The sequence below is a fragment of the Bombus fervidus genome, chromosome 2, assembly GCF_041682495.2.
Source record: "Bombus fervidus isolate BK054 chromosome 2, iyBomFerv1, whole genome shotgun sequence".
Taxonomy (NCBI): Eukaryota; Metazoa; Arthropoda; class Insecta; order Hymenoptera; family Apidae; genus Bombus; species Bombus fervidus.
In genome coordinates, this window is record NC_091518.1 from 9,980,781 (window position 1) to 9,997,048 (window position 16,268).

A 16,268-nucleotide genomic window follows, 5' to 3' on the forward strand; every position below is an offset into this window, starting at 1 on the left:
AACAGTGCGGGTGAAAATTAAAGAATAATTGTTCCCTTCTGGCTCAATAAATTCCTGTTTGCATAGATGAATAAAAGTCAACTTTTATGAGATTCGCATATTCAATGCTATAATAAAGTGAAACATGAAAAAGTCGTAAAACAAGTAGTTACCAAAAACTCCGCTATTCTTGCAAGAATGCGTAACAGCCAGAATCCATAAAGCCAACAACAGCTCTATCGAAGCTTATAATCAACTGTAAAACAAACTGAAATCTCTCCCTCTTAAAAAAAAAAAAAAAAAAAAGAAACAAGGAAGAAAGAAATACCTTAAACCTGCAAGAATACAACATGAAAAATGTGTGACGTGTGGGAATTTTTTCGCAAAATATCTTTCATTCTCTTGACAACGTGTCCATACAAAGCACGCGAATAAAACAGGCTATAAACGCGACGGAAGAATAAATCGAAGATGAAACGTTCGAATGGGTAGAATTTGCTTTTTACTCGGCTACTCGAATCGTTCCAAACGAAAGGAATTCGAAACAGGTTACGGGTGGGTGGGGGGAGATTGAGTGTACAAAAACGTTAATCGATGGAATTCCACGATTTTCGTCGATATTCTCGAGTCGTCCTCGCGCGTCACAATCTCTCTATCTCTCTCTTTCTCTTTGCCTGCTCGGGAAGAAGTTAAAAGGAAGTTTCGTACAAAAGGACGAGAAGGAGCGTGCACAGGGAGAAATTCCAACGACGTCTCGCGTCCCCGGAAGAGTTATGGCTCGGGGGACACGAAGAAACACGGCATGCATTTGCGAGTAACCGTATAATAGAGCCACGTTGTAGCGATGCCAAATAATTTCGCCGGGGTCAGGCCGAAATTTTCGAAATACAGAAATTGTAGCTGAATCAAGCGGCGGAAGTGACGGGACCCCTGTGCGAACCGTTTCTGGATAATATAATGGAGGGACGAGAAGAGGCAAGTTGGCACCGTTGTTCTTCCTTTAAATGTAATGTAAAAGCCGCGTTAATGAGAGAACGAGAATTGCCAAGAGGCATTTTTCAGAGGAAAGGACTTTCACGAGGAAGAATTGGAAACACAGTTGTTCTCAGCACTTGATTCACCACACTGAATTTACAGAATGGGAATTATTTGGTATTCATTTCAAATAGATTCTTAAGTATAACAAAAGACAAATAATAGTGGAAGGATAATTTGTACCTATTTGGCAATTGGAAACATGTTTAAGGGGGTGTCCTGAATTAGAACGTCCTAAAACAGCGTCTTTTTGTGATTTTTTTTAGAAGGGAAAGAAAGAAATGAAGTTATTGAATTTTGATGTATGGTTTTATGTATACTTAACGAATACAAAAAAATTTTTTTAAAGTAAAAGGAAATATTATAAGAGATTTCTAAGCCCATTTCATGGGCTGCAGTTTTCAATCGGCGTGAAAGATCCAATTCGTAATTCTTGACCGAAACGAAAAATCAAAAGAGGATTAAATTATTATATATTTTTCTTCTCGATGAACTAAAAAAGTTCGTCAAAAAGTTTATTTAAATAATTGTTATAGCACCTTGAAGTTTATTTTTTCTTTTTATAAAACACATTTTTTCTTTAAATCCGCCAAAATTTTTAATTTTACACTATTCTTGCCTTTTTTATAGTTCATCGAGAAGAAAAATATATAATAATTTAATCCTTTATTGGTTTTTCGTTTCGGTCAAGAATTACGAGGTGGATCTTTCCCGCCGATTGAAAACTGCAGCCCATGAAATAGGTTTAGGAATCTGTTACAATTTTTTTCTTTACTTCAAAAGAATTTTTTTTGTATTCGTTAAATATATATAAAACCATACCTCAAGATTCAATAACTTCATTTCTTCCTTTCCCTTCTAAAAAAAATCACAAGAAGACGCTGTTTTAGAACATTTTAATTCAGGACACCCCCTTAAGTTAAATAAAAATCATTCACAGATACATATGCAACGATACCTGTCTTGAAGAATGTCGAGGAATTTTGGTGGAAACGAGTTCTTGTTTTATCGTTTCGTCGAACATAGCAAAGTTTGAGTTTGTTGGTTTCCGGTATCCTCTCGGTAACATGCAAATTTTCCATGTTTATACATCTGTGTGCTATTTATAAGCGTAGAAACGTATTCACGAGGACCAAGTAAACTGCCATTTATCGCATCTAACGATTCTATTTCTTTGTCAGTGCACGCGGACATATAAATCTGCATAAACAATTACACCAGAGTGTCCATTTCAATGTTTCATTTTTCTTTCCAAAACGTAATTGCCCCACCATAAATTAAAATATAAATTGCTCCCTTAATTAGACCAATAAATATCTGTCGGAGATATTGGGTTGGCAACTAAATGATTGCGGATTTTCTCATTACCACCTAATGACAAAATCCGCAATCACTTAGTTGCCAACCCAATAGATTGCGAGTAAAGTTCTCTGCTACATTAGCGTACGATTTAACACACTTTCTGCATCGGCGACGTAAAACACGTAAAATACATAAAATAGATGGCAGATGCAGTGCAAAACCCGTTAACGCGAATTACTATACCAAACACCTAACACGATCCGAAACTGCGAAACTTTCGCAACCACCCATACACGTTTTATTTTCACGCTCATGGTCATCCCCATAGGTACGACGACACTTTCGCAGTGGCGCGTATTATTCAGCGGTTTCTCTCGGATCTATTTGCAGCTCCGAAATAGGGTACGCTGGTTCGCCGCCAAGGGAGCTTCTCACCAGGGGCAGAAGCATAGATTCCGTGGACAGGCTTTTTCAACCGAGCGACTGGGTCGACGTGAACCTCGAAGTGCCGAGTACACCGAGGGCAAGCTCCGCTCTCACGAATTTAACCGTCGACACGAGCCTCTATCCGGCCACCACCCCCACGTCCAGCTGTAAGCTCGCAATTTATCGTTAGCTCGTATTGCAAGCTGTATCCTTAACGAGAACACGCTGGTTCCGACATGCTGGCTGATAAGGATAGAAACAGCGTGTATCGTGAACCCTTGTGCAACACGCTTTGTTGCATCGGTATACGTATTTGTAAATAACTATAGCAGACAAAATCTCTCCCCTTATAGTTAAACCCTAATTCTCCGCCATTCGAGCTTTCTAAGCTCCAAGTGAGGGGAAAAAATAGGTTGGAAACTATGAGTTTGGCCGGCAGGTTGGAAACTTTCGATCTGGCCCTTGTTACGTGTTTATCCCCTGGCTGCCACTTTTGCCAAGAAATTTCCACTGCAGCATTTCCCTCGCTCTATCTTCCTTTTAGTAGTTTCTGCATAGAGCCAAGTTAATCGAGAATTATAGCACGTCCATCTGTTTTTGAAATTTTAGCGTTTAGTTTTTGTCGAGGTATTGTAACTTGTTTATATATATATGTTGTTATTATTATTGTAGCAGTGTCAATTGGATTTTCACTATAAGCGACGTAACTGATTAGAATTTTGTTTTCTCATTAGGAGATATAGTGGAAGTTTGCCCATTAGTGGAGTAAGGGAATGTGCCACGTAGATGAGTTTAATTTTAGTGGAAACGAATTTTATTTTATCGAATCTTACACGAGGAAAGAAAAGAAAAGAAACGAAAGAGAGAGATCAGAGACAGTTACACAAAAATTCGTCAGAAATTCTGCATTTTACTTGCCCTGGTTCAGAAATCTTAATATGCCATTTAAAATTAAAATTTAAAAATTTTGGCAAGTTGACTAGCGTTTGATACATCAACGTGGATATCGATAAATCGCATTAAATCTTCCTTCATTCTCCTTAGGTTACCTTAAAATTAATTAAAAATCATTTTCGTAGCCACCCAAGGCCCCAAGCTCTGTGTGCTCGCTGTTTATTTCTACGTTGATGATATCGAATAAATTTCTTTCGGTACAAACAAACACGCAAAATGTATAAAAATTCGTCATAAATCCCAAAATTCAGGTTCGAACCTGAAGGATGTCACGCCGATTCCACCACCCAGGCGCCGGAAGCGGAACAAGGGCAGGCCCCTGCCGCCGAAACCGGACGAGATCGCAGAAAATTCGTGCAATGGTCCAAAACGAGCAGAAACCGGCGATGAACCGTTGTACTCGTCAGTCAGGTCACCAAAAAGCAGCGGAGACGAGCAGGAGACGGAAGAGGAGGTGAAAACGGATAAACATCGGTCTTACGACGACGCAGGACGCGATGGCAGAAGAACGAAAGAGATTTACGAACACAAGGCGAGTCACAATCTCCATTGGAAATTCCCTCGTGACTCGATATTCACGAGAATATTTACCGTCGCGTAAAACGGGCCGCGCGATTCGCCAAACAAAAGGGAATCTGTGAAACAAATATCGACGCGACATTAGGAAATATTTACGAATCGGGTCGAATCGAACCAACCGTTCGTTACGGGCACAGGGGATGGATAAGGGTGAGGATTGTAGTTTTGTTGAAATAAAGTCGGCGAAGGATTCTTTCGTTATTCCAGAATCAGCGTTCCTTTCCTGCTACTCTTATGCATCACCGCTGCTGCGTGAAATGCAGAATTTTTTCAAATTTGATTTTCTTATCGCGTATTTAATTTCGTAATTTTATTTTCACGTATCGCCGTCGAATTGCCTTTTGAACGTTCCGTTTCTATTGAGTTGGCAACTAAGTGATTGCAGATTTTGTCAATACTAGCTAATGACAAAGTCCGCAATCGCTTAGTTTCCAACCTAATATTCTCGATTCGTCATTTTTATTTTAGCCGTGTTGCGCGTTTCTTGTGTCTGAAATTCTGGCGAAAGAAAAAGATAGAAAGGATACGATAAATATACAAAATAGTACGTAGTAAGTGTCAAGTATGCCATTCGTTGCAATATTTAATGGAAAAAAATAAATCTCTATTTAGGTTCTTTAATTCTGCTCGTACAAAAGCTGCGTAAATGTTCTCAGTATATCGACAACTTGGTTGGAAAAATAGCCTGAAAGGAAGCAACACCTTACCTTTCGCCGGCATTATGTATGCTCTTCCTTCCTCGATGCTAACGGGTGAACCGATTTTCCGGGTCTGCAGGTTAACGGGACCGGAAGGATAATATCGAGCGACGTGGTTTCCGGGAAGAGGAGTTTCGAGAGCAGCCAGCACCAGCGTAAGGAGAGCGACGAGTACGAGAAATTCGCGAGGAATCGGACAAGCAAGGACTCGTCGACTCCTAACCGTGTGGAGAAGAGAAGCAAAAGGGAGATCGAGAAGCGAGCGAACGATTCCTCGAGGGATCAAGAGAAATCGAGCGGTAACGCGAGGGCCAAGAACTTCAGCACCGTCAGCCTGCCGAATTACGACGAGTTGGACGTGGCCAGGCATCGGCCGAAGGAAAGCGACGACCACGAACAACAGCAGGACAAAACGAGCAAGTACAGGAGACCCGTCAGAAGCAGTACCGGGTCGCTTCCGGCTGAATCTTTCCTCTCGCCGTTTTCAGATGTACGTACACTCAACTTTCCCTACGAATTTTCGGCCATCGGTTGTCTTCCACAGGCTCGCGCCTAAAGAAAATTTGGACGTCGTTTCGATTCGTTCGGCGCTTCTCTTTAAGAAATTTCGATCGATCAGGTGTTTCGAATGTTAATTCGAATCTCTTGGTTGTTTCGGTTTGGAGGATGTGGAGAGATCGAATGCTTTAATTTTAATCGTTTGGCTTTGCACAAAGGATTTTCTGCGTTTGAATATTCGAGCGGAATAAATGATAGAAATCTGGTGAATTTACAAGGCAAGCTAAGCGAAGTTAGGAAGATCAGGTCACTAGATAACGTGAATCGTTAGAATCAGGTCAATCAGGTAAATTGGAGATCAGATTTGGTAGGGCAGTAGTGGAGATACGTGGTTTGATTATGTAGATCAAGTAGATCAAATAACCCAGCAGAGTTAGGCAAGTGAGATTTGGTAGATTGGTTGAGAAGCAGCAGGTAGTTGAAGTACGTTGAGTCGATTATGTGCATCAGATAGTCGACACGTTAAATCGACTAGATCACGCACATAAAGTTCGAGTCTGTTACCGATATATCGTCAAAGAAAGAAGACGTCTCAAGAGATGACAAGCGCTAAAGAGAAATGAGAACAACGGTGTTAAGACATCGTCTTATTCTTCTAAATAACGCAACTTCTAAATATTTCAACGTTGAAATGTACTGCTTCTGGCAACGAATCTCGTGATATTCTAAAACACAAAATACACACTCGTTCTTCTTCTGCGCGTTTCACTATGTTAACCACATCGCATGCTTTATGTGGCAGTGGGTACCCGCAACGAAAGGGTTAAACCCAGGGTGACAACGATCCAGCCGGATAACGCGTGAATTTATTCTAATCCATAGAAAACGAGCGTACGATTGGAGGACTACATTCCGAGGTCCGATAGCCTAACACCGTACGAGGTGCTGGAGAAGTTGGACTGTGGTACAAACGGCCTGGTTACAGACGAATTTGTGAGATACGATCCGAATAAACCGGAAGACTGGGAGTTAGGTGACGCGGGTAACTGCGAACTGAATCATCAACGACGTCTTTCTATCGAGGTACGATCCAATCGATCATCGATGTATATGCATATTTACGTATAAACATTGTACGAATGTTGTAGAATTTAAGGGGGTGTCCTGAATTAGAATGTTCTAAAACAGCGTCTTTTTGTGATTTTTTTTAGAAAGAAAAGAAAGAAATGAAGTTATTGAATTTTGAAGTATGGTTTTGTATATATTTAACGAATACAAAAAAATTTTTTTAAAGTAAACAAAAGATTATAACAGATTTCTAAGCCTATTTCATGGACTGCAGTTTTCAATCGGCGGGAAAGATCCACCTCGTAATTCTTGACTGAAACGAAAAACCAATAAAGGATTAAATTATTATATATTTTTCTTCTCGATGAACTATAAAAAAGGCAAGAATAGTGTAAAATTAAAAATTTTGGCGGATTTAAAGAAAAAATGTATTTTATAAAAATAAAAAATAAACTTTAAGGTGCTATAACAATTATTTAAATAAACTTTTTGACGATCTTTTTTAGTTCATAAGGAAGAGAAATATACAATAATTTAATTCTTTTTTGGTTTTTCGTTTTAGTCAAGAATTAGCTCATGAAATAGGCTTAGAAATCTGTTATAATTTTTTCTTTTACTTTAAACAAATTTTTTTGTATTCGTTAAATATATATAAAGCCATACCTCAAAATCCAATAACTTTATTTCTTTCTTTCCCTTTTAAGAAAACCACAAAAAGACGCTATTTTATAACATTCTAATCCAGGACACTCCTTTAATTTAATTTATCGTAATGGCCCTACCTCCACATATAAACATCCGAAATATTTGTTTTCCACCTTTCACTACAAACAATAGAACGATACAATCGTATGGTACTTTGGTAATAATTTTAAAATGAAACAGCGTGCAGAATCCTTAAAACGTATCATCTCTTCATCGTAATTTAGAGACTTTTCCTCAAAAGGTATCTTATATGTTAAACAAAAAGAAAGAGATCTACGTTTCTTGTTGCAAACGTTGCATTAGAATCGTCGACCGGAAGTTAGGGTCCTTGTAAAATAGATACAAGATACAAGAAAAGAATTTCCAGGATATTACGGAGCTGAACGACGAGGAGAAGAAGCGAGTTTGCGAGGATGACGAGGACGTCGTTGATTTCTCGGCCGGTCGAGAAGACGAAAGAAGATCCCCTTTGGCGAATGTTCCAAGATCTCCGATCTTCTTGGAGAAGCCGGAGGCATTTGGAAAAACAGCGTCCCCGGCACTCGGCCAGCCGGAGTACATCGAAGTGGATCAAAATAGGTCGGTAGAGATTATCTATGGTCGGTGTTGCGGGGATTAAGTGGGTTTAATCGAGGTGCCCAGATGCCAACCGTTGTAAGTCCATATTCCGTGGTCTTAACGTTTTAACCATTGTATAATCTTCTCTCGCCACTTTCCAAACTTACATTATATCTATTCCAGTCGTTTGTTTATATGTTAGTACTTAGAGTATAACTTGCTAGATTTGCAAATATATAGACATAGTTATACGAGACGTTGTTAAAGCAATACAGGCGATGATTACAGCGTTGTTACGATATTTGTAATGTATCGCTGTAGAGTGTGATTATTATCAAGGTAATTAAAACCTGCATTGATTGGTTCAAGTGTTTTCATTGGTTGAATTTGTTTAAGTTTGAACAAGAATGAAACTTATATCTTTTCACGTTTCGAGGACAAACTTGATAGTATACATCCGAGACAATATTTTTGTCTATTGGTCTTAAGCATTTAAAATTCTCGTCTACTTGTCAAGATTTTTATCGTATTGACACAGGGTTGTACGTTAAGTGATAAGCAAATAGTTTTAAATTGTGTTGGACGAAGTGAAAAATTCACAGAAACGAAATTTTAAAGTGAAATTTTAACGCGGATTATAAACAATCTGGTTTGTCTATGGAAGATTGAAACATTTTGAGGCATTTCTTTTTGTTAGAAAAAAATATTACGCTTTCAATAATGTATAATACAAATCGCGATATATTTGCGAGAATAATGTTTGTTTCTTGCGCTTTTTCTTTTGTACAGATCTCACTTGAGGTACTTCGATCAACCGAAGCTTACGGATAGCTGCAGAGTTTCGTGTGTCCGGGAGTCGTCAGAGTCTAAAGAGCCGTTTTTCCTGGACGAGGCGAAACATCGTTCCGCTTTGGGTAAATAGAAGCGAGAAACAAAACTGTTTCGACCTTTCGTTACTTTCTGCTTTGAGAAATAACCCTGGTAATAATACGACGCACGGTTCAGCACGATATATCAAGCTGTCAATGTTCCTTCCCCTCGTAAATCCTAAAACCTCGTCGAACCTATCAAGTGGAATGCGTGAAATTAAGCTGTTGCGCAACCGTGATGTTTCATGTCACGTGTTTCCAAGATTTCGAAGCCATTGTCATTAAGAACTGTATGAAAGATCAATTTTTTTATAGAAATATCTCTTAGAAACATTTATAGTTGTCCAAGGTTTTACCTCTTAAAGTCCACATCTTTCATTTCCATGAAAATCCTAATTAAAGATGTCCTAATACCACATCCCAATTCTAAGATCTAGTTATCTACCTAAATTTAGAAATCAAAATTCCATATCTCTAAGACTCCTTGAGCCTAGAAATACTCAAATTTCAAATGTCAGTCACTTGAAATCGAATTGCAAATCTAGCTTCCGCAATCTAAAAGTTTTCAAAACCCAATCTTTCATGAGCCCAATAATAACTCAGAATGAAAATCAAATCCCTAAACCTCCAAACCTAATAAAATATCTAAATTTCAAAACCTAAGAGGGATAAAGCTACTGCTAAAGATCCCAATTACCGTGAACGAATCCAGAATTCCATCCGATATCCATCAAATTCACAAAGAAGAAACACGAACAAATTATCTGAAATCGATTACAAGACGAAAATCCAAAGTTCGAACTTCCTGTATTACCTCTACTACTTCGAGAACCTCAAGAAACCCAACAATCAGCACAATTCCAAAACCAGGAATCACACTCGTCCATACCCAGCATTCCTCTTGACCAGCATGATTGAGCAGAAAGGACCCAACTATCTTCGAACGTGACTAACGCGTTAAACGCGCTCCCTCTTAGCAGATACGCTCACTGGGTCCATGGAAGGGAAACCAGAGATCGATCGATCGGGTCAATCGAGGATGACGTTCGCCAGGAGCTTGTCAAACGAGAGCGAGCCGAACGAGAACACCTACGAAGCAAAAGATTTACACAGCCACGCGATCAACCTGATCAGGACCATCTCAGAGGAGTCTTTGCCACGCGAGATGCTGGAGGAAGAGCAACTGGATGATTTCTTCGATGCCAAGCTGGCTAAAAACGTCCATAACAATCTGAAGAAAAGTCTAGACGACTGGAAGACCAACACACCACCTCCTAGTCCTGAGCCTAAGATCAAATCTGACATTTTAGATTCTGATCACTCGACTTTGTTAAAAGTTCTCAAGGAAGAAGTTGCAGAAGAAAGCAACCTAAGTTCAATGACACCAAGTCTGACAGAACTGGAAGCTGCTTTGTCAGACATGTTAGAGAAAGAAGATTCTCAGGAAACGTCTAAAGAAGAAAATAGATCAAACTTCACCGACGAACAAGTTGTAAAGAAACTAGAGCCTGACATTCAGAGGGATTCTGATACTTTTAACGGAAAAATGGATAGTTTGCCGAATGAAAATGGAGGAAGAACGAGTGATTTAAATGTAGTTGATCCAAGGAATTCCAATACCCTTGAAATTCCAGCACCCGCGAAACAGATTGTAGAAGGGAAAAAACTAGTCTCAGGAAGGAAGGTTTCATTTTGTTCTTGGGAAGAGTCCGTGGCGAATATGGAGACTCGGCACGAGCAAGAATCTGTTGATTATTCACTGGATCTAGAGAAAAGGAACGTTTCTCGTTTAGACGAGGATCGAGGTACAGGCGACAGAGGAGGCATTTCTCTGGATGTTCCGCCAGAGAAACCGAGCAGATTGAATAGGAGCTTGGATGATCTTCTGGAGAACACGAACGTTGTTCCTACGCCTCCTAGAAGGAGGAACAGGAGTATTGGTGTGGTCAAGAAGGAGTTTGAAGTGGCGCAAAATGGCACCGTCTCGGAGCACCTCTCGGATGACAGACTCATTTAATCGTTTTAAGTGATGATCTTCCAAGGACATTTCCAGTTGTTGTTACTGTTGGTGGAACTGATGTAGCATGGTTGTAAATTGAAGCATTTAGTGGCGGCATTGATTGATATACAGTGGCTCACTGTAGTATTCGAATACTTGTGGAAATCTTCAATGAATATATTGTACAGCGTTCAGAATATTTTGTATCACACATACAGTATGCACATAAAAGATTTCTAGAATAAGCGTTCAAACACTTTTACGAGCCATTGTAGATGGAACTAGGTTGAGTCTTACAGAACCATTTTGAATGTTATGGGGGTTTACGTGTGTTCATAACGAGTATGAGTGAGAAATGACAATCATGACACGTGCAGCGACTGAACATCAATAAATATATTATTTGTGTATATTTTGTTGTATGTACATATTGCTATGAACACAGAATACGTTTCACAGAGAAGTTGCTATCTGTTGATATTGATTTAATTTGATAGTCAGTCTTTGGCGATATTTTACAGCGAACAGTCTACCAGATGATCGTAGCAAAACGTTGATTATATTAATTCCTTCCCTATTTTTGTTTTTAATTCTCTGTAAATAGACGTGTCTTCCTCAGATTCGAAGGAAACAACTCTCTTAATATATTAACTGTGTACGTGTTCTTGTACAGAATGAACATCCTAAAACGGATAGTACAACTAATCCATAAATAAGACAAGAAGGAACGACGAGTGTTTTCTGTTTGAGACATTCGCTTTTGAGAAAATCGAGTCTAAATTTACCAAGCACCTGTACGTTTGGATAAATTCCGCCCGAATAAAGGTGGCACAAACATCTAGAAGATTATTCCGCGGACAAACATAAATCAAAATTGTATAACAAATCGATGGAACGTGCAATGATTCCGAACTGGTAAATTTCGACTCTTGACCGATTTTACGACCTGGCTTTATCAGTTCCACCAACAATATACACAAGAACGTTTGTTCAAATCAAACATTTTCGAAATATGGTTGCAGCTACTGCGAAAAGAGACGAAATGGTGAAGATAGACTTGTCGATTAAGCAAATTGTAATATTCGCGACATGCTCGATGACGTTGATGATTATAAATAGTTTTACGAATTGTTGTTACTGTAACGTGGATCGTAATAAAGATTATGCCGCTCGTTCGATTTATTTCGCGAGTTAATTCGACGAGACTTCCAAAGCGCGACAGAAGATTCTTCCTCCACCGATTTCCTTTCATAGGAAACTTTCTAACGAACTTGCTGCTTTCGAAGAAACGACGTCGTCCTTCGAAAATCGCGAAACTTCGTTCGAAAAGTTTCCGATCAAAGGGATCGCAGATGTTCGCGCCTTATTCTTGTCCGCGACACTCGTCAGATTGTTTGATTTCGATGAACAGGCTGTCGTATCGCTTGGAATTAGATCGTAAAGTTATAGAATTGTTCTAAACACGTTGTATTGATATTCAAACATTGCGATGTCTTCCTTCGTACTAATTATCGTTTTACCATGATTTAATGATTTTTGAAGATTTTTATATAATTCGAGATATACAGATTCAGATGCTTAACGTTCGAGCTTAGGGATTTCTTTGTCACTTCTGACGACGCTGAGAAAATACTTTGCGGTTTTATCATTTGCTTTACTTTGAAATTGATTATATTTGTTTCTAACGTAATTTCGAACAATTAGCGTAAGTTCACCGTGGTAATTTTAAGCTTTAGGAAAATCATATCGCAAGTATACTGATTTCATACTTTCGATGAAACATTGATGAATAGAGTGCGAAATTGACACACAAAGATAGAGGTTTTTTTTTACTATAGAAACGGAATCAAATTAAATTAAATTAAATTAACGTTAGAAAAGAATTTCTAAATTTCGAATTAGAAAGTACTTCGGATAAAAATCTTTCAAGAGAGGAATTCAGAATTCCGTTGCAATCAGTACATGGAGAGGGATAACACATTTCGTAGTATAGCGGAAAGTTTACACAAAAACATACCAAGCTTGGCGGCAAATTCCATCAGTCGCAAAACTCCATCAACACCGTCGCGCACCCCAAAACGAGTTTCCACGACCAGTCCATCAAAAATTTGCGCCAAACAACAAACGAATTCGAGCTAACATAGATTCCACATTCCGAAACTTCTCGGAACCCAATTGCCACCGTTCAAAAAAAAAAAAAAAAAGAAAAGAAAAAAGAGAATCTGCCCCAATTTCTCTCAAACATCAACCTAAAGGACCTACAGAAAAGAAAAAAGAAAGAAAAAAAAAATGTTTCAATGTTTCTTTTCAAATTACATTAATCGCGTTACTTTATATTTTTCGATGCATAATCGTCCGATTGAAATACATACACAGACCACAAACTCAAAATACTCTGCAATTTGAACTGATTTACAAACGATCTAACACTCTTCTTCTCCATCGTCGCTCTGTTTTCGCTTAGAAAGAGAAACTACAGTGATTAGCGAAAATAAAGAAGAAGGAGAAGAATTGGCTGGAACTTTCTTCAAAAATGATCCTAGTCCGCAAAATTACAAATTTCACGCAATTTCTAGCTTTCGATGTATGATAGCGAGTCATTGAAACAGAAAGCAAACTGAAAGTAATCGATAATTTCTAAACGAAATGCAGATAACGTAACTCATCCTCCCAGTTCTCGAATATCGCACGGTTATCTGCTGGATCCTCGGAAGTTTGATTTAACGTCGTCACGAAAGGATGGCTGAAAATAATTTCGTCGTCGGGAAGAAAAGAAAGGAGAAAGGAAAAACGTAAGGGAATTCAGCCTGTGGCGTCGATCGAACGATCGGCTGCCGGTTCTGCGGCGTTATCGCCATCAGATACCCGTCGCGAATATATACGAGCCACGAAGGACGAGCACACGGGCTCCGTCGATTCTTCGGGGTCAGCGTTTGGAATTCAGGAAGCAGCTTGTTCCGAAGAAAAAGCGGCACGTGATTGGACCGGCCGGAAGGAGCAAGTTTCTCGCCGCCTCGACGAAAAGGACTGGCTACGCCAGCCCTTCCAGCCCTTCGACCAGATTAATCTTGTTTTCGGGACGAGGCGAGTTAAGTGGTTGTGACATGCGGAAAAGACGACTTTGCTAATTATTCCTAGTGGATAACAGTTCAAGGTTGGACCAAGGGAATTCTGGATGTTTTAAGGGGAAAAGGAAAGGCTAAGCCGGGCTACAAATTTTAGACATTTGGAATGATGCGAATACGCTTAGCTATTGGCTATTGTTATTGTTGGTAACTCGAGTCCACGTGAATTGATGCGCTTCAGTTTAATTATCCGAAGATTTTCTAGGATTTTGTCAAGTACAATTGTTAATGAGTCTCTTTGATACATTTTTCGCTTTGTTTATTAACACATTTCCTACTATCTTCGCCAATCCCTTCTAGTTTACAACTTCTTAATCATAGCAACTCGCCCTGAAAGTTTCTTTTGTTTTATATGGAAATAATGGATGCACGACTTTGTTTGTTTCATATTATTTTACTGAATTATGTATGATCCATTTTCTAGTAACAGAACAAAATGTTCTATTCAAATTGTTCTTCTGAGGTAGTTTTGTACTAACAGAAAAAAATGTTCTATTCATAACTGTTTTAATGAATTATGTATGATTCATTTTGTTTTAGTATACTGTTCTATTTACATTTGACACATTGAGTTTCATGTTTGTATAAACGTTGTCAGATAAAGCAATTGCGTGCAGATAGAGAGAGAGAGACTTTTGGGACAACCTGATACTTGAAGATTCAAACTCGTTCATTGATATCATTATCCTGTGAAACAAGGCGCAAGAAGAAGATGAAAAAATGAATACAACTACCACGTCGACGGGGAAACGCCATTCCAATAAAAGAGAAAACCGATTCGTTCGAACAAAACAAGCGGCAGAATACGAGTTAAATGGCACACAAATATCAACATAAAAATCAAATGTAAAATTCGTTAAAAATTTTCAACAATTGTGCGACTTCCGCAAACGAAATAAAAAATACCTAAACAAACCATTCGGCGCAAAAACGTTGGCGAATACAATTTGGTTAAATAACCAACACGGTATTTGAAATAACAAAAGTATTTAATAAAAACGAACGATGCAACCAGGATGGAAGAATATCACCAAGAACTGAGAGTCTGTCAACGCACATCGATTGGCATCGTTATTTCCGGTTATCGACCACCAGGTTTCAACTTACCTATTACTTTTTTAATTATCTTCAAGACCCCCTGGTTATCGTTATGCGTTCAACGGGACCATCTTAATCGGTTTAAGGGTTGCCCAGAGGAAACGAACGAAGTAACGGACGCAACCGAAATTACGACGATCGATCAGCTCCGTGGAAGTTGCTTCTGGTCTAATTATTTCGTGTTTCATTAAACCAGACCTCTTCCAGGCGCGATCGAAACTTTCCAGATTACAACGATGCTTCGACTGGCCACCCTTACCCGAGCTCTCGATGACTTGCACGACTTCCCTGACTTGCAAGGATCTTGCCCCACTTACCAACTTTCCTCGAATCTTCGTCTCCTTTCCTCGTGCGGATGTTCACGTAAGTAAACGATGAAATCAGTTTTCTCCGCTTCCAGCGATTCCGCCGAATTGTTGTTATTTTCGTTGTTATTTATGTGAAATTGAAGCTTTTATGTACTACTCTGTTCGAGTACAATTTCGTCGTGAATTTGGCTTTGCTTCAGAAGCGAATGTGTCGGTGAAATCTTTAGTTCCACAAGTAGAAGAATTTGTACGCGTTTACTTCGAGAAACTTAACACTACGTTGACTGTCACGATGGTCACCGTGTTTCATTCAATTCTTTAGGATAATCAGAAGGAGAGTTTCATGGATTAGAGAAGTTTCAAGTATGCGAATAACTTTGGTAAATGACACACAGTCGGAAGGAAACAAATGGGAAAATACGTTTCAATTGAACGTTCCAGTGTAATATATTTTCGTGTATCATAGGGCAAAGCGTAAAATTCGCGTGGCGGTCAACGTGTTAAAAAGATGGAAAAGTAATTCTCGTAATGTAAAATCGTCACAAGCTGGCGACCTTCATTCTTCCATTCTTTACATCTGAATCCCGCTTTCGTTTCAACCGAAAGGACAGCTTCAAATATTTGTGAAAAATCTTGGACGCAAAATTCAGACGAGAGACACGCGCATCGACGACGACTGTTTCTCATCTTTCTCAAAGTTAACGAAATTTTCCGAGCGAAAGATACGACTAGATGGAAAGCGACCCAAACAACGTAGCAACGTCGAAGAGCTTGGAAACAATTTCTTAAACGCTGCGCACCATTCGCATCTGCAAGAGTTGGCAAGCGATAACCGAGACAGCTTACAAATTTCCGCAATGGCCCTGATCCCTTATTAATCACCAGCGATCCCCTATCTCGTACAATTACAAAACATTTCCCAAGTTGCTGCTGTTCGATCCGCGCTGCATTCTCTGGAACGCGCTCCACTTCCAATCTAACTCAACCCTCTTTGCTCCAACTTTACGCTTCCAACTTCCGCTCGAACGTTCCGCTTTAGCAAACGAGAAAAGGGTAACAAGTAGCAA

At 39.2% G+C, this 16,268-nt stretch overlaps 1 protein-coding gene across 4 annotated transcripts in view; it reads left to right on the top strand.

Moving 5' to 3' along the window:
• The window catches only part of LOC139998154 (uncharacterized), a 54,594-nt gene extending 42,742 nt beyond the window's left edge, over positions 1–11,852 (top strand). For 3 of the 4 annotated variants that reach the window (XM_072022495.1, XM_072022493.1, XM_072022492.1), the window contains 7 exons: positions 2,707–2,909; positions 3,948–4,228; positions 5,053–5,463; positions 6,354–6,554; positions 7,612–7,823; positions 8,592–8,716; positions 9,649–11,852. In XM_072022495.1, the coding sequence (XP_071878596.1) occupies positions 2,707–2,909; positions 3,948–4,228; positions 5,053–5,463; positions 6,354–6,554; positions 7,612–7,823; positions 8,592–8,716; positions 9,649–10,688 (2,473 nt within the window). In that variant the 3' untranslated portion in view covers positions 10,689–11,852. The remainder of the gene's footprint in view (positions 1–2,706; positions 2,910–3,947; positions 4,229–5,052; positions 5,464–6,353; positions 6,555–7,611; positions 7,824–8,591; positions 8,717–9,648) is intronic. The other variant, XM_072022491.1, reaches the window with a different exon arrangement.
• The last annotated feature ends 4,416 nt before the right edge of the window (positions 11,853–16,268 follow it).